At 49.9% G+C, this 19220-nt stretch overlaps 1 protein-coding gene across 3 annotated transcripts in view; it reads left to right on the top strand.

Annotated features, from left to right (window-relative positions):
- Positions 1-19220, top strand: part of LOC132388155 (uncharacterized) — a 306739-nt gene that overhangs the window by 256366 nt on the left and 31153 nt on the right. For all 3 annotated transcript variants that reach the window (XM_059960505.1, XM_059960503.1, XM_059960506.1), the window contains 6 exons: positions 230-377; positions 7480-7556; positions 8857-9021; positions 9531-9672; positions 9994-10070; positions 11534-11698. In XM_059960505.1, the coding sequence (XP_059816488.1) occupies positions 230-377; positions 7480-7556; positions 8857-9021; positions 9531-9672; positions 9994-10070; positions 11534-11698 (774 nt within the window). The remainder of the gene's footprint in view (positions 1-229; positions 378-7479; positions 7557-8856; positions 9022-9530; positions 9673-9993; positions 10071-11533; positions 11699-19220) is intronic.

The following is a 19220-nucleotide window of genomic DNA, read 5'->3' as shown; positions in this document are numbered from 1 at the left end:
CTACACCTCAGGACTGCAGCAGTTTAAGAAGTCAGCTCACCACCATCTTCTCAAGGTCACTTCTGGCTGGACACTGTCTCAGCCAGAGAAGCTCATGTCCCTTCAATGAAAGAAAAAAAAATCCCTTTGGTGTGCTAGGGTTTGCTAGGTCAGATGGGGATGGTTGGAGGAGAAAGAGGATGGGGAACGTGAACTGTACGTTAACGCTGAACATCATTCTGTCTCTCAGCTGCAGAATCCACACTCGGTGATCCGTGTGTGACCCACACCGTCCTGGATCAGCCCTGGAGGAGCACGAATTGTTCCAACACTGAGCACACTGATGGGCAATGGAAGGGTGATGAAAATCTTGAAGTTGGATGGTACAGATTTAACAGGTAATGTGAGGAGATAATCACTGAGAATTGGGCACAGGAAGGAAATGTAAACAGAGAGTGGGGATGTAACAGAGGCTCATCCACTCGTGTAGAACTCAAAAATATGAAAGGAACACCATCGATGGGATTATGTGACTAACACCCATCCCGGTTGTATTAGTTATTAAGGAACAGATATATGGCAGACTAGGGAAAGGCAGACAGGGTTATTTTAGTGGGTAACACACAAAATACTGGTGGAACTCAGCAGGGAAATGAACAGTCAATGTTTCAGACTGAGGCCCTTCATCAGGACTGCAAAGGGAAGGGAGCAGAAGGCAGAATTGGAAGGTTCTGCTGGTGCAGCCTCCTCTACCTGGTGAGACTCGACTCAGTCTGGGAGCTGCTTCATCCAGGATTTATACATCTACCTCTTATACCAGTCACCTCCCAGCTTCTTGCATCATTTCCCCTCCTCCATCCACCTGTCTTCCCTTCCCTTGGTCTCACCTATCACCTTCCAGCTTGTACACCTCCCACTCCCCCCACCTGCTAATTCTGGCTTCTGCCCCTTTCCATTCCAGTCCTGATGAAGGGTCTCAACCCGAACCGTTGACTGTTCATTTCACTCCATAGGGGCTGCCTCACCTGCTGAGTTCATCCAGTGTGTTGTGTGTGTTCCTCAAGATTTCCAGCATCTCTTGTGTATATGATTTGATGTAATGGATGACTTCAACTTCGGTAATATAGACTGGGACCTCCTTAGATTAATAGGTCTCAATGGGGCAGACTTTGCTAGATGGACCCAACACAATTCCTTCAACCAATATGCTGATAGTCTAGTAAGGGAAGAGTCCATACTATATCTGGTGTTGTGTAATGAGCCTGGCCAACAACCCACATGTTTTAAGATAGCTAAGCAAAAGATATAAGGATCTTCTGGGAGAGTATTAAATTGGAGCAGGGTAGGCAACAAGAGTAGAAGGTTGGAACGAGGGAGAGTTATAAATACAAACGATTCTGCAGATGTTGGAAATCCAAAGTAACATGCACAGAATTACTGACATTGTGGAAAAAAGCCTGCTTGCATTTATCAATCTACACCCCTTATAATATCGTTTGTTCGTTATGTGCCATGTTGTATTAGATGGGCAATCATGGTCTTTTCATGACAGTGATTGTTCTTGGCAAATTCTTCTATGGAAGTGGTTTGCCATTGACTTCTTCTGGGCATTGTTTACCGAACCTCCCCTCAGTTTTCTATGTTCTCGGTAATAAAGTTCTAACCTGTTCAATCTTTCCTTATATCTGAGGTCCTCTGGTGCCAGCAATATCCTTGTAAATTTTGTGTACTGTTTTCATCTTATTTACAAACCCCATTTCCAGAAAAGTTGGAGTATTTTCCAAAATGCAATAAAAACAAAAATCTGTGATATGTTAATTGACGTGAACCTTTATTTAACTGAGATTTTAAATAGTTTTACTGACCAACTTAATTGTATTTTGTAAATATACACAAATTTAGAATTTGATGGCTGCAACACACTCAACAAAAGTTAGGACAGAGGCATGTTTACCATTGTGTTACATCACCTTTCCTTTTAATAACACTTTTTAATCTTTTTGGAACTGAGGATACTAATTGTAGTAAATTTGCAATTGGAAATTTTGTCCATTCTTGCTTGATATAAGACTTCAGCTGCTCAACAGTCCGTGGTCTCCGTTGTCTGATTCTCCTCTTCATGATGCGCCATACATTTTCAATAGGAGATAGATCTGGACTGGCAGCAGGCCAGTCAAGCACACGCACTCTGTGTTTACAAAACCACGCTGTTGTAGCCCGTGCAGAATGTGGTCTGGCATTGTCCTGCTGAAATAAGCATGGACATTCCGGGAAGCGATGTCGCCTTGATGGCAACATATGTCTCTCTAAAATCCTAATATACACCTCAGAGTCAGTGGTACCTTCACATACTTGCAACTCACCCATGCCGTGGGCACTGATGCACCCCCATACCATCAGAGATGCTGGCTTTCGCACCTTTCGCTGATAACAATCTGGATGGTCGTTTTCATCTTTGGCATGGAGAACGACGCCCATTTTTTCTGAAAACAAACTGAAATGTGGACTCATCTGACCACAGCACATGGTTCCACAGTCTTTTGGTCCATCTGAGATGAGCTCGGGCCCAGAGAACACGTTGGCATTTCTGCATAGAGTTGATGTATGGCTTCCTCCTGGCGTAATACAGTTTCAAGTTGCATTTCTGGATGCAGTGACGGACTGTGTTAAGTGACAATGGTTTTCCGAAGTACTCCCGAGCCCAGGTGGCGATAATTGTCACAGTATAATTTCTAATATGATGGATGCTACTTTTATACCCAGTCATGATACCTCACCTGCTACCAATTAGCCTGCTTAATGTGGAGTCTTCCAAACCAGTGTTACTTGAATATTCTGTGCAATTTTCAATCTTATTTTAACTCTGTCCCAACTTTTGTTGAGTGTGTTGCAGCCATCAAATTCTAAATTTGTGTATATTTACAAAATACAAATAAGTTGGTCAGTAAAACTATTGAAAATCTTTTCTTTGTACTTTTTCAGTTAAATGAAGGTTCACGTGAATTAACATATAACAGATTTTTGTTTTTATTGCATTTTGGAAAAATTCCCAACTTTTCTGGAAATGGGGTTTGTACATCCTTCCTCTAGGTAGGTGACCAAACCTACACACAATACAAAAATTGGGCCTCCCCAGTATCTTATACAACTTCAACATCATATCCCAGCTCCTGTACCTAATACTTTGATCTCTAAAGGCCAATGTGACAAAAGCTTTCTTAAAGACCCTGTCTACATTTGACACCACTTTAAATGAATTACTGAGCAGTATTCCCGGATTCCTTTGTTCGACTGCACTCTTCAGTGCCCTACCCTTCACTGTGTAAGACCTACCCTGGTTGGTCCTGCCAAAGTGCAATTTTTTAGCCCATTTTTCCTGCTAGCCCAGATCCATGGCAAGCTTTGGTAGTCTTCCTTGCTCTCCACTGTACCCCCAATAATGGTGTCAAATGCAAATTTGCTGATCCGGTTAACCGATGAGAGGCATTGATCATGTGAATAGTCAAAGGCTTTTTCTCAGGGCTGAAATGGCTAACACGAGACGGCACACTTTTAAGGTGCTTGGAAGTAGGTACAGAGGAGATGTCAGGGGTAAGTTTTTCACTCAGAGAGTGGTGAGTGGGTGGAATGGGCTGCCGATGACGGTGGTGGAGGCGGATACGATGGGGTCTTTCAAGAGGCTCCTAGCTAGGTACATGGAGCTTAGTAAAATAGAGGGCTTTAGGTGAGCCTAGGTAATTTCTAAGGTAGGGACATGTTTGGCACAGCATTGTGGGCCAAAGAGCCTGTATTATGCTGTAGGTTTTCTATGTTTCTAACTATATTATCATCCAGTTCGTTAATATAGATGACAAACAACAATGGACCCAGCACCGATCCCCATGGCACTCTATGGGGAGAGGCAATCATCCACTACCACTGTGACTTCTACCACAGAGCCAATATCTAATCCAATTTACTACCTCGTCTTGAATGCCAAGCGGCTGAACCTTCTTGACCAACCTCCCATTCAGGCCGTTGTCAAATGCCGTGCTAAAGTCCATGTAGACAACATCCACTGGCTTGTCTTCATCAACTTTCCTGGTAACCTCCTTGAGAAAACTCATTAAGATTAGTTAGATACAGCCTGCCCCACGTACAGCTATGTAGACCATCCCTAATCAAGCCCTGTCTATCCAAATACTTATATTATTTAGACCCTTAGAATATTTTCCACCTATAAAATGGACCGACCTATAATTTCTTATTTATTCTTGGAGCTTTTCTACAACAGCAGATCAACAGCAATCTTCAGGTACTCACCTGTCACTAGGGATGATTCAAATATCTCTACTATGGCCCCCACAATTTCTGCATTTGCCTCCCACAGGGGTCACAGGAACACCTCATCAAGCTTTGGGGATTTGTCCACCCTAATTTGCCTCAAGACAGCAAACACCTCCTCATCTGTAATCTGTATTGAGTCCATGACTTCACTGCTGCTTTGCCTCACTTCAAAAGAATCATTTCATTTCTTCCTACCTGCCTGTAACTGCTAGGCAACGCCTTTTTTTTCTTAACCAGGGTCTCAATATCTCTCAAAACAAGGTTCCCTAAACCTGTTATTCTTGCCTATAACTCTGATAGGCATATATATGCATTGCACTTATCAAAATTTCTATGTCCATCTCCTAAATAAATACAGAAACATAAAATCCATTTAAGATCTTGTTTGGCTCCATGCATGGATGACCATTCCAATCTTCTGGAGGATTAATTTTGTCCCTCGAAATCCCTCTACTCTGAGCATATCTGTAGAAGCCCTTAGGATTCTCTTTCATCTTGTTTATTAGAGTAACCTCTTGACTTCTTTTAACTCTCCGGATCTCTTAAGTGTTCTCTTGCATTTCTTATACTGTCGGCCCTCCTTATCCGCAGGGGGTTGGTTCCGAGACCCACCGCAGGTTCCAAAAATGGTGGATGCTGAAGTCCCTTATTTAACCTGAATCAGTGTGGAGGTCTTTAAGACCCAGTGGAACCTCGGACTTTATTTAACATGTTCAGAGTGGTGGGCATTAGGAGCCGGCGTAGCTCTGAATCCCCGGTGTTTCTGTTCACAAAAATAATCACAATCGCGATTGAAAATAAAGTGGAAGTAATAAAGCAATCAGAAAGAAGTGAAACACCATCGCTCATTGGAAAAGCATTTGGCTACAGTCGGTCAACGATCGGAATAATTTTAATGGAGCGTGTGAAAGGGCCTGCCCCGATGAAAGCTACAATTATTACTAAGCAACGCAGTGGTTTAATTATTGGGTTTTGGGTTTTTGATCCTCCATGTCAACCCTGCACAGTGGAGAGCGCACTCAATAGCGATATGTCACTGGATCAAGCTTGGGAACTTCCTGAGCCCGGCGCTGAAACATATGTTCTTAAGTGTTTTAAATGCATAGAAAGGTAAAATATATACTATCTACTAAGGCAAAAGTTTGACTAACTGACGCTAAATAATACTGGATGTACCTGTTTCAACTGACTCGTTAAGAGAACTTACGATTTTTTTCGATCCCGATGAACGATAACCCACGCACATCCTCCAGTATACTTTAAATCATCTCTAGATTACTTATAACAGCTAATACAATGTAAATGGTATGTAAATAGTTGTTGTACTGTATTGTTGAGGAAATAATAACAAGAAAAAAAGTCTGTACATGCTCGAACAACGAAGTGCTCGAAGAGCACTTACAGGTTTTCGCGATTCGCGGTTGGTTGAATTCACGGATAAGGATGGCTGACTGTACTTCTCAAATACCTCAGTTGTTCTTACCTGCATATAACTGTGATGCACTTTCTTTTTTTCCTTAATCAGGGCCTCACTATCTCTTGAAAACCAATGTTTCCTAAACCTGTTATCCTTGCCTTTTATTCTGAAATAGGATTTAATCAGGCTGGAGGTCTGTTCAGTAGGGATTCATTCTGAGACTGCTGTTTGTGATAATACTTGGGTAAAATGGTGAATAGATGGGTTAGTAAGTTTGCTGAAATTGGAAAGATGGGTGGTGTTTTGGATCTTATAGAGGATTGCTAGTAGATAGATCAATTCAAGATAAGGACTGAGAAATAGTAGATTGGAGTCCAAGTATGAGGTGCTAAATTTTGGGAGATCAAAGACACACTGTCAGGAACCCCAAGCTATGGACCCTAAGATCTCTTTGTACAGGAACACTGTCAGGAACGCTGACAATGTTCCTGTCCAAAGGGGTCCATAGCTCTCTGAAAGTGACTGCTCAAGTTGATGATGATAGTAAAGAAAGCATATGGCATGCTTACCTTTATTTGTCAGGGGACTGGTTCAAGGGTCAGGAAGTTGCATTGCATCTTCAGAGTCTTTTGGAGTATTGCTTTCGATATTTGTTGTATAGGACGTGAAGCTTTTAGGAGAGGGTGAAGAGGAGGTTTCTGAGGCTGCTGCCTGGATTAGAATGCATGTGTGATGAGGAGATTTCGGACAAGCTTGTGTTATTTTTTATGGAGCAGCTAAGGCTGAGTCGAGACCTGATAGAGGTTTATAGATTGAGGAGCACAGATCGAGTAGACAGCTGGTATCTTTGTCCTGGGTTCAAAATGTTTAATGGTAGAAGATATGCATTTAAGGTGAGAGAGGGTAAATTCAAAGCAGATGTGCAAGGCAAGATTTTTTTTACATGGAGAGAAGTGGGCTCCTGGAATGCACTTTCAGGATGGTGTTGGAAGCAGATACGATGGAGGCTTTTCATACTCTCTTAGACGGGCACATGAATGTGCAGTGAATGGAGGGTTATGAACCTACTCGGGTTTTTAATGTGTTTGTTCATTTTCTGCCGGTTGTATGATGTGGACGATCATGGTCTATCTTTGAGTGTGATTGTTCCTGGCAAATTTTTCCACAGATGTGGCTTGCCATTACATTCTTCTGGGTAGTGTCTTTACAAGACGGGTGGCCCAGCCATTAACAACACTCTTCAGAGATTATCTGCCAGACGTCAGTGGTCACATCACCAGGACTTGTGCTATGCACCGGCTGCTCATACCACCTGCTCCCGTGCCTTCACGTGACCCTGATTGGGGGGGGGGGGTGGGGAGAGGGAGCTAAGCAGGTACTACACCTTGCTCAAGGCTGACCTGCAGGCTAGTGGAGGGAAGGAACACTGTGCACCTCTATTGGTAGAGACGTATCTCCACCCCACTACCCAGGATTGAATCACTAGTATAATTAGTGGGCTGAAGGGTCAGTCCCTGTGCTGTACTGTCCCATGTTCTGGGAGAACACGGGGTGTGAAGGGGAAATGCAGAGACCAGGATCACCAGTGAATACAAAGGAGTAAATACAGGGGAAGGGCAGATCCCACATTCTAAAGAGAGGAAAAAGAGAATGCAAAAAGGGGTAAGGGTGCAGGCACAATGAGCCCCAATTCCCAGACTTTCTCCGGGTGAGTAAATTCCTGTAGTTCAGAGCTGACTCTCTGATTGTTGTTTCAGTTCCGGTGGATGGAAGATCCCTGAGACGGTTGTTCCACAGGGTCACTGTTCCGGGGACTACTCAGGCTGGTTAAACGGTACAGTTGCAGTTTGCATCTCTGGGGTTTGGTTGTTTATTTGCGAGGATCAGATACTGACTCTAATCTTTTTGAACTCACATTGGTGGGGGGGGGAGTTCCACAGCTGTCAGTCACAACAGGGACGGGGTTTCACCTGCAGACAGAAACATCAGGGTGGAACATGAGCTGCAGACAAAGAGATGGGGGCAGAGCTTCATTAGTGGTCAGACATATTAGGGAGGGGGATTCATCGGCTGTCAGTCACATCAGGGGTGAGACATCAATAGCTGTTAGTCACAACATTGGCAGGGCGTCACCAGATGTCAGTGACATTGGTGGGGCTTCACCAGTTGTCAGTCACGACAGGGGTGGGGCTTCACCAGATGTCAGTCACGATAGGGATGTGGCTTCACCAGCTGTCAGTCATGACAGGGGTGGGGCTTCACCAGATGTCAGTCATATCAGGGGTGGGGCTTCACCAGTTGTCAGTCATATCAGGGCTGGGGCTTCACCAGATGTCAGTCATATCAGGGGTGGGGCTTCACCAGTTGTCAGTCATATCAGGGGTGGGGCTTCACCAGATGTCAGTCACGATAGGGATGTGGCTTCACCAGCTGTCAGTCATGACAGGGGTGGGGCTTCACCAGATGTCAGTCATATCAGGGGTGGGGCTTCACCAGATGTCAGTCACATCAGGGGTGGGGCATCACCAGCTGTCAGTCATGACAGGGGTGGGGCTTCATCAGATGTCAGTCATATCAGGGGTGGGGCTTCACCAGATGTCAGTCACATCATGGGTGGGGCATCACCAGCTGTCAGTCATGACAGGGGTGGGGCATCACCAGCTGTCAGTCAAGATAGGGGTGGGGCTTCACCAGATGTCAGTCACATCAGGGGCGTGGCTTCACCAGCTGTCAGGCACGTCAAGGTGGTGCTTCAAAGCTGTCAGGTACATTGTGGGCAGGGCTTCAGCTGTTAGTTGCATTGAGAGTGGAGCCTCAGCAGCTGCCATCACAGCAAGGACTGGGCTTCAACAGCTGTCGGGTGCGCCTGGGGCAGAACTTCTCCCACAGACACTCATTGAGGAAGTGGCTTCATTAGCAGTCTGACACATCAGGATTGGGCTTTGCTAGCTTTCAGTCAGTGGGTGGAGCTTCACCAGCAGACAGGCACATTGTGGGTGGGACTTCATCATCTGTCAAACCTATGAGCGTTAGGCTGACACATCAGGGGCATTGCTTTACAATGGGTCGATTCACATTCCCCACTGCACTGAGAGATGAAGTACAGTTTACCATGTTTATAATCCTCATTGCAGGTCCCCATCCCAGCGTGGGAGAGGGGGAGGTGACAAGGACCGTCTGCTTCACTGAGGGTGAAGACCCATGTTCCTGGGACCAGCAGATCAGGGTGAAAAACTGCACCGGTTACTTTGTGTATCGGCTGTGGCCGACACGGGAAGCTGATGCTGTCTACTGTACAGGTATGTCCCCAGTGACGCGAAGGAAATTCTGGGACGTCCCTTAGAACACTACTGCAGAGGAATAGGCTCATAGGCTCTCAATTTTGTACCATCCCATCCCCGGTGTTAATCCCATCCCTTGCTGTATACCCCTGTTGGTCCAGCCCCTGTAGCCGGGTTGGGCCTCAATCTTGTACTGAGAGAGAAAGAACAGGAAAGGTATGGGAAACCACCAGATAAATATTTCTCTTCATGGCAGAGGAAGGGGTTGAGGCTGATACTTGGACAGTACGTGGATTGGAAAGTGGGACTGCAGCAGTTCAAGAAGTCAGCTCACTACCACCTTCTCAAGGGCGGTTAAACACCGGCCCAGCCTGCGAAGTCTGGGTATCTTCAATTCATTAAAAAAATTATTGGTGCCCAGGTTTGATGATGGTGGAGTTGCAGATGCAGGTGGTTGGGAGAGAGGATGGGGGACACAAGTTCAATCTTATATTAACACTCAAGATCGTTCTGTCCCTCACCTGCAGATACTGCATATTGTGATCCGTGTGTAACCCACACCGTCCTGGATCAGCCCTGTAGGAGCACGAGTTGTTGCAGCACTTCGTGTACCGGTGGACAATGGATGGATGATGGAAATCTTGAAGTGGGATGGTATAGATTTAACAGGTAATGTGAGGAGATAATTACCGAGAAACTGGACATAGAAGGGGAATGTAAACAGGGGAACAAGGGGTGTGTGAATGGGAAATGCAGAGAGACCGGGATCATTAGTGACTACACTGAGATGGGGAGTAAATACAGGGAGAGGGGAGATCCCACATTCTCGGGGTAGAGACAAGGGGGATGTACAACAGAGAGTGAATTATCCAGGATTGGTGTGTTATTGACTAGGGACAGGTTACAGACATGGTGAGTGTAATTTCCCATGTCTCTCTGAGTGAATAAACTCCCTCAGATCAGTGACTGACTCTCTGATTGTTGTTTCAGTTCTGGAGGATGGAAAATTCCCGAAATGGTCGTTCCACCCTATCACTGCTCCGGGGAGTACCCAGGCTGGTTAAACGGTAGGGTCAGAGTTTACATCAGTGGGGCTCGGTTATTTTTGGGGAGGGTCAAACTGATGACCCAGCTCTCTTCAGAGGGTGCTAGCATGGACACAGACCCCATCTCCCTGAGAGGTCTCCCCACAGTCACTCAGACCTCTCTACGGTCCGGTATCGTCATGGAGTCCGGTGGAGGAGTGACAACTTCCTGGAGTTGGGTTACAGAACTGATCTGCCCACTGACCCCATTCTGGATACGACCCGGAGGAGTTTCAATGACCCCAGACACATTTCAGTGGTGGGGCAAACTCCAGGGAGTTGGGGGAGTCTGCAGACATCATGGTTCACCAATTAGTGGGATAAATTAATGGTTGTCATGGTAACATAGTGGTTAGCACGTCACTATTACAGCTCGGGGTGTCAGAGTTCAGAGTTCAATTCCCGTGTCATCTGTAAGGAGTCTCTGTCCGTCCTCCCCATGGAATGCATGGGTTTTCCCCGGGTTCTCCGGTTTCCTCCCACTGTCCAAAGACGTACCGGGTGGGTTCATTGGTCACTGTAAATTGTCCCATGGTTAGGTTAGAGTTATTTTGGGTTGTTGAGGGTTGCTGGGTTGGTGTAGCTGAAGGGCCAAAAGAGCCTACTTCAAGATGTATTACTGAATAAATAAATTAATGAATTAAATAGACAAAATCAATTCACTTGAGCAGGAAGTATCAGGAAATATGAATAATCGTGGAAACTAGACCAGTAAATCTCAGTTCAGTGAGGGGAAGCTAGTGGAGAGGTTTCTTACGGATAGGACTTATGATATTTTGGAAGACCATCGGTGAATTAGGGACAGTGAACATTTATGCAGGGTAAGTCATGACTTATGGAGTCGCTTGAGTTTGTTGAGGAGTTGATGGAGGTTATTGATGAAGGTCGTGCTGTGGATGTTGCCTTCATGGATTTTACATCATAAGTTCATAAGAGAGAGGAGCAGTTTTATTTATTATCCCTCTCAACCCCATTCTGATGCCTTCTCCCCATAACCTTTGATGCCCTCATGAATCAAGAACCTATCAAACTGGATGATTTAGCCTCCACAGCTGTTGCCACCCTCTGGCTAAAGAAATTCCTCCTCATCTGTGTTCTAAAGGGAGGTTCTTGTGTCCTGAGGCTGTGAACTCTGGTCCCAGACTCCCCCACTATAAGAAACATCCTCTCCATGTCCACCCTATCCAGGCCTTTCAATATTCGATAGGTTTCAGTGAGATCCCCCAGACGTTTGACAAGGTCCCTCATGGGAGGCTCATTCAGAAGATGAAGGTGCTGCTGCGGGGAGGGTGGGGTGGAGAGGGAGAGGGCAGCAGCTCAGTGCTGACTGAGGCCGGACCGGACCGTGGGTTGTGAACCACTGATTTACAGTGGGTCCCGATTCACATTCCCCGCTGTACTGTGGGACCGGGTACATTTTAAAGTGTTTATAAATCTCATTCCAGGTTCCCATCCCAATGTGGGAGAGGGGGAGGTGACCAGGACCGTCTGTTTCACTGTGGGTGAAAACACCTGTTACCAGAGACGGGAGATCAGGGTGAAGAACTGCTCCGGTTACTTTGTGTATCGGCTGTGGCCGACACCCTCGGATAACACTGTGTACTGTACAGGTAGGTCACCGTTCCCCAGAGACACAGCAGTGTGGTAGTTGTGGGGAAATTCTGGGACGTCTTGAGTCACCAACACACACCACGGGCTGAGTTTTCCAGTCGGCTGCCCTGCCCGTGGTCTGTGATCACCTTTCCCGTATCCCCCTTCACACCGGGGTCAGAATGAAACTGCCCAGTCTGACCTGTGACAGAGATCATAGAACACAGAACAGTACAGCACAGCACAGGCCCTTCGGCCCACAATGTTGTGCAGACCTACTCTGAGATCAGTCTAACCCTTCCCTCCTACATAACCTTGCAGGTTTCAGTCATCCACGTACCTATGAGTTTGTTAATTGCCCCTAATGTATTTGTTTGTACCACTACCCCTTGCAGGGTGCTCCACACACCCACTCCTCTCTGTGTAAAGAACTTAATTTCTGACATCCACCCTATAGTTCCCTCCAGTCACATTAAATTACCCCCCCCCCCCCCCCGGTATTAGCCACTTCCTCCCTGGGGAAAGTCTCTGGCTGTCTACTCGATCTATGCCTCGTACCATCTTGTACACGTCCATCACGTCACCTCTCATCCTCCTTCACTCCAAAGGGGAAAGTCCTCACTCACTCAACCTCTCCTGACAAGACCTGCTCTCTAATCCAGACATCGTCCTGGTAAATCTATTCTGCACTCTCTCTAAAGCTTCCTCATCCTTCCTACAATGATGTGACCTGAGACTCCCGGGCTGCCAGGTCACACATAGGGACCATGTGATCACTATCAGGGGAGAGGGGATAGTACATTTGAGGAATATGGAGGGGTAGCAGGAGAGTGACTGGGGTGGAAGGAAGTGGGAAAGTGGAGAGGAGGGAGAGTGGTGGGGAGGGAAAGGGAAGTGGGGAGGAGGAATGAGGGCAGGAGGATGGGAGAGAGGTCTGGGGTATGAGATGGGGACTGGATACTAGAGGGGAGGCGGGGTTGTTTAGAGGGGTCTTTAGACAATTGTGGGGGTGGGAGTGGTGGGTGGAAAGATAATGGATGCTGGACGGTCCACAGCTCAGGAATTGGTGGTGGGATCATCGAAGGGAACGCTGATCCCCACTGTCAGTCCCAGAATTTCATCCCGACTCCAAATGTTGAGAGTCACCCATAGTGATGAAGATTTTGGATGAGATTCAGTGGTGGGAGAGAGGGACGATGTCCAGTGATTTTCTTTCTCCCACATCTCTGTTCCTTTATCCTAAACCTGGGGACCTCTCCAAGTGATCAGGCCAAAGGGTGACCGACTGGAGGGGCCACCCAGGAACCGCCCTCTGTCCCATCGGGAGACACATCCTCAGGTGCTAAGTCCTGTGACTGGGGAGGGGGTTCATTCCACAACTCTGTGGTCTACAGGCTCTCGTGAGTTGATTCAGTGGTTATCTGTGTCTCTCAGTGGGATGTGAACGATGGAGTCCGTTCTATCCCCACTGACAATCTCAGGAGTACATGAGCTCTCCGGAAAGGGTGATTCACTCATCGGGAATGACCTGCCTTGGACGGAGGCCGGTCTGGAAGATGTGGAGACGGCTCAGTGACAGAGCAGGGGGGCTGAGACCTGGTGCTCAGGGGTGGGGAAATGAAAGTGTCCGGTGGGTGAGGTTTGGAGTGACGTTCAGGCAGGATATTTTCACTATTTGTTTAATTGTTACCGTCACTGTCTGTAAGGAGATTGTACAGTCTCCCTGTGACTGTGTCGGTTTCCTCCCACATTACAAAGACGTCTGGGTTAGCAGGTTAATTGGTCACATGGGTGGTGGGGCTCGTTGGGCCGGTTACTGTGCTGAATCTGTTAATAATTGATGGCCCAGTCCATCATGGATAAAGCCCTCCCCACCATTGAGCATATCGACTTGGAGAATTGTCAGCATTCATCATCAGGAACCTCCACCACCCAGGACATGCTCTCTTCATGTTGTTGCCAAGAGGAAGGTGGTACAGGAGCCTCAGGACCCACACCACCAGGATTCCAGAGGTCCAATCAGTGTCAGGAGCAGAGCACAGAAGGGGCAAGCGGGGTGGCCATTGGTGGGAGTAGGCAGGCGGTGAGGGTAGGAGTGTCAGGCTTTGACTTGAGAGGCTTTGATGAGAAGAGGCTGAGGCCAAAGAAACAGTTCGAAAGATCTGGTCTTTGTTGCCCATTGTACAGTGCAGGCAGGAAAATAGATATGATATTGGAATGCTGCTCCTGTAGGATGTGGGAATTCATGGAACTGGATAGTCTCCCTGATGACTACACCTACGAGAAGTGCAGCCAACCCCAGCTTCTGAAAGACCGCAGTAAGGAACTGGAGATGGATGAACTGAGGAATATCTGTGAGGCAGGGCAATTGATAGATACGGCTTTTGAACAGGTGTTACACCCAGAGTGCAGAATTCGAGAAGTAGATGAGTGAACACCGAGAGAGGTAAAGGGAGAAGGAAGTCAGTGCAGGGTCCCCCTGTGGCCATTCCCCTCAGCAACAGGTATACCCCTTTGGATACTGATGAGGGGGGTGACCTGTCTGGGCAAGGCAGCAGCAGCCAGATCAATAGCACTGTAGTCAGCTCTGAACTTCAGAAGGAGAGGGTGAAGTCAGGCAGAGCAATAGTCACAGTGGACTCGATAGTTAGGGGGACAGACAGGAGATTCTGCGACAGCAAAAGAGACGCCAGGATAGTGTGTTGTCTCCCGGGCGCTGGGGTCCAGGATGTCTCTGAGCGATTACAGAATATTTTTGAAGGGGAGGGTGAGCAGCTGGAGGCCGTGGTACATGTTGGTACCAATGACAGAGGCAGGAGAAGGGTGGAGGTCCTGTGCAGTAAGTTTAGTGAGTTGGGGATGAGACCAAAGAACAGGACCTCCACGGTGGTAATCTCTGGATTACTCCTGTTGCCACAAGCTCATGAAGGTCAGGACAGGAAGAGAGTGCAGATGGCTGAGGAGATGGTGTGGGAGGCAGGGTTTCGAGTACTTGGATCTGTGGAACCTTTTCTGGGGAAGGGGTGACCTGTACAAGTGGGACGGGTTGTACCTGAACTGGAGGGGAAACAGTATCCTGGGAGGGAGGTTTGCTAATGTTACTGAGGAGGGTTTAAACTAGTGAAGGGGCAGAGGCTGGGGTAGTTGGCGCAAAAGTAGTGACAGATTGTTGGGAATTATGAGGCAGGATAGTCAGATGATACAGCAAAGAAACGCTCAGCCGGATGGTTTGAGATGTGTCTGTTTTAATGCAGGAGTATCATAAGCAAGGCGGATGAACTTAGAGCATGGATCAATACATGTATCTATGATTTGTGGCCATTACAGGGTCTTGGACGTCTCAGGGGCAGGAATGGCTGCTGTGTGCCAGACTTCAGATGTTTCAAAAAGGACAGGGAGAGGCAGATGAGGTGGGGAGTGGCACTGCTCATCAGGGATAGTATCATGTTTGCAGAAAAGGAGGGAGTCATAGAGGGATTGCCTACTGAGTCATTGTGGGTGGAAGTCAGAAACAGGAAAGGGGCAATAACTTTTTTTCATAGTAATGTGGCGACCCATTTCCTGGCACATCCGAACCGGCTCACAATTAGATTGCCTACGGGGGTTTGCGAGCACAGAGCTTTGGAGCCTCTGCACCACGGGGGGGCAGGTTGAGGGAGGCTTAAAAGTGAGGCTGAGGATTTCGAATAAAGTTTTTTTCCCTTCGACTGCAGTTACCGACTCCGTGTCGTAATTTTAGCGCTGCGTGTAGCACACCGCTACAATTGGTGACCCCGACGGTCCAAACGATTTGCGGTTTCGTTGAAACTGCCGGGTTTCTGGACACAGCGACCGAACCTATGGTTCCAGCAAGCCGAAGCCCAATTCCACGTTCGCCAGATCACCTCAGAAGACACCCGCTACTACTACGTGGTGAGCTCCCTCGACCAGGACACAGCGGCCCAGGTCGCGGAGTTCGTACAGTCGCCCCCGGCAGACGGCAAGTACACGGAGTTCAAAGCCCTGCTCCTCAGGACTTTCGGACTCTCACGGCGCGAGCGGGCTGCCCGTTTACTGCTTGGGCGACAGACCCCTATCGGCTTTAATGAATGAGATGTTGTCTCTCGCCGAGGGACACACAGGCCTCATGTTTGAGCAGGCATTCCTGGAGCAGCTGCCCGAGGACATACGCCTGCTGCTGTCCGACGCGGATTTCAGTGACCCCCGGAAGGTGGCAGCCTGGGCGGACTTGCTGTGGAACGCCAAAAAGGTGAGCGGGGTGTCCATCGCACAGATCTCCCAGCAGCAAACCAGTCCAGGCCCGGCCGCAGAGCCCGCCAACCCCCGGCCCAAGGAACACTGGTGCTTCTACCACCAGCGGTGGGGCGCAGAAGCCCGCCGTTGTCGCCCGCCCTGCAAGTTCCCGGGAAACGCCAGGGCCAGCCGCCGCTGATGGCTACGGCGGCTGGCCATCGGGATAGCCTCCTGTATGTGTGGGATAGAAGGTCGGGACGCCGGTTTTTGGTCGATACTGGTGCCGAGATCAGCGTTTTACCTCCGACGAGTTACGACACCCGCAGCAGGGCACCGGGTCCCCCCCTGAGGGCCGTGAACGGCAGCACAGTAAGGACCTATGGCACCCGTCAGGTGCAGCTACAGTTCGGCTCCAGCCAGTTCACGTGGGACTTTACACTGGCTGCCGTAGCCCAACCGCTTCTGGGTGCGGATTTTTTGCGGGCTCACAGCCTACTTGGTCGACCTGCCCAGGAAGAGACTGGTACACGCCGAGACCTTTCAGACGTTCTCCCTGGGTGCAGCCCAGTTGCCAGCCCCTCACCTCGGCTCCATCACGCTGTCCGACAACGACTTTACCAGGGTCCTGGCGGATTTCCCATCGGTTCTGGCACCGCAGTTCACAGCGGCCATGCCCCAACATGGCGTACAGCACCACATCCCGACCCAGGGACCACCCCTCCACGCCCGCGCTCGGCGGCTTCCCCCGGACAAGCTCCGACTGGCGAAGGAGGAGTTCCAGAGGATGGAGGAATTGGGGATCATCCAGCGGTCCGACAGCCCATGGGCCTCCCCCCTGCACATGGTGTCCAAAGCGACAGGAGGCTGGAGACCGTGCGGCAACTACCGCAGGCTGAACAAGGCTACTACACCGGACCGCTACCCTGTGCCGCACATTCAGGACTTTGCAGCAAACCTGCACGGCGCACGGATCTTCTCCAAGGTAGACCTCGTCCGGGGATACCATCAAATCCCGATGCATCCTGACAACGTCCCCAAAACGGCTCTCATCACCCCGTTTGGCCTTTTCGAGTTCCTCCGCATGCCGTTCGGCCTGAAGAATGCGGCACAGACGTTCCAGCGGTTAATGGACGCGGTGGGACGGGACCTGGACTTCGCGTTCATCTATTTGGACGACATCCTCATAGCCAGCAGCAGTCGTCAGGAGCATCTGTTCCACCTCCGTCAACTCTGCGCCCGGCTGAGTGAGTACGGTCTTACAATCAACCCCGCCAAATGCCAGTTCGGACTCGATATCATTGACTTCCTGGGCCACAGGATTACTAAAGACGGGGCAACCCCTCTGCCCGCTAAGGTAGAGGCGGTCCGCCACTTCCCCCGACCCACCACGATCAAAGGCCTTCAGGAATTCGTAGGTATGGTCAATTTCTACCACCGCTTCCTCCCTTCAGCTGCCCGGATCATGCGCCCCCTGTTCGCCCTGATGTCGGGTCCGAGCAAGGACATTACCTGGGACGAGGAGTCCGCTGCCGCTTTCGTTCAAATGAAGGAAGCTTTGGCGAACGCCGCAATGCTAGTACATCCCAGAATGGACGCCCCTACCGCCCTCACAGTGGACGCATCAAACACGGCAGTCGGTGGGGTGCTGGAGCAACTCATCGCAGGTCGCTGGCAACCCCTGGCATTTTTCAGCAACCACCTGCGGCCACCCGAGCTCAAGTACAGTGCTTTCGACCGGGAACTGTTGGCGCTCTACCTGGCAATCCGGCATTTCAGGTACTTCCTAGAAGGTCGGCCCTTCACCGCGTTCACGGACCACAAACCGCTTACCTTTGCGTTTACGAATGCGTCCGGCCCCTGGTTGTCCCGCCAGCAACGCCACCTGTCCTACATCTCTGAATACACGACGGATGTCCGGCACGTCTCGGGTAAGGACAATATCGTGGCGGATGCGCTCTCTCGCCCTACCGTTCATGCCCTTTCCCAAGGGGTAGACTTTGAGGCACTGGCAGAGGCGCAGCAGGCGGATGAGGAGATTCCGAGTTACAGAACCACAGTCTCCGGTTTGCAGCTCCAGGACCTCCCCGTAGGCCCGGGTGAGAGGACCCTACTCTGTGACGTCGCCACGGGCCAGCCCCGTCCCGTCGTCCCGTCAGCCTGGCGGCGCCGTGTTTTTGACTCCATTCATAACTTGGTGCACCCCTCCATCCGGACAACTGTCCGGGTGGTTTCCAGCAGGTTCGTTTGGCACGGACTCCGCAAACAGGTCAGTGAATGGGCCAAAACGTGCATGCACTGCCAGACGGCCAAGGTGCAGCAGCACACCAAAGCCTCACCGCAGCAGTTCCATCCCGCCCACCGGCGTTTCGACCACATTCATGTGGATATCGTGGGCCCCCTGCCAGTGTCCTCCTGACTATCGTGGACTGGTTCACAAGATGGCCAGAGGCGATCCCACTCACCGACACCACCTCCGAATCTTGCGCCCGGGCCCTGATCACCACCTGGATATCTCTCTTTGGTGTACCGGCCCACATTACCTCCGACAGAGGCGCCCAGTTCACCTCCAGCCTGTGGTCAGCTATGGCCAGCCTTTTGGGGACTCAGCTGCACCACACAACTGCCTACCACCCACAGTCTAACGGGCTAGTGGAGCGTTTCCACCGTCACCTGAAGTCGGCCCTCATGGCCCACCTGCGAGGAGCCAACTGGGTGGACGAGCTTCCCTGGGTCCTACTCGGCATCCGCACGGCGCCCAAGGACGACCTGCACGCCTCGTCGGCCGAGTTGGTATACGGCGCGCCTCTGGTCGTCCCTGGGGAGTTCCTACCAGCCCCACGGGGGCAAGAGGAAGATCCCGCAGTAGTCCTGGGCAGACTACGCGAGGCTCGGTAACCTGGCCCCCATACCCACTTCACAGCACGGGTGGAACCCGACCTGCATACCCAAAGACCTGCAGAACTGTAAGTTTGTGTTTGTACGAAGGGGCGGGCATCGGCCACCGCTGCAGCGGCCATACGAGGGGCTGTTTATGGTGCTCCGGAACAACGAGTCCACGTTCGTGCTGGACGTTGGGGGGAAAGAGGAGGTTTTCACGGTGGACCACCTCAAACCGGCCCATGTGGACCTGGCACAACCGGCCGAGTTTCCGGCACCTCGGCGCAGAGGCCGACCTCCCAAGCAGGTTCTGGCCCAGACTGTGGACATTGGGGGGTGTATCGCCGGTTCTTGGGGGGTTATGTGGCGACCCATTTCCTGGCACATCCGAACCGGCTCACAATTAGATAGCCTATGGGGGTTTGCGAGCAC

This window comes from Hypanus sabinus, unplaced genomic scaffold, assembly GCF_030144855.1.
Source record: "Hypanus sabinus isolate sHypSab1 unplaced genomic scaffold, sHypSab1.hap1 scaffold_272, whole genome shotgun sequence".
Classification (NCBI taxonomy): Eukaryota; Metazoa; Chordata; class Chondrichthyes; order Myliobatiformes; family Dasyatidae; genus Hypanus; species Hypanus sabinus.
Note: the sequence above shows the minus strand (reverse complement) of the source record. Positions and strands in the feature narration are given on the sequence as shown.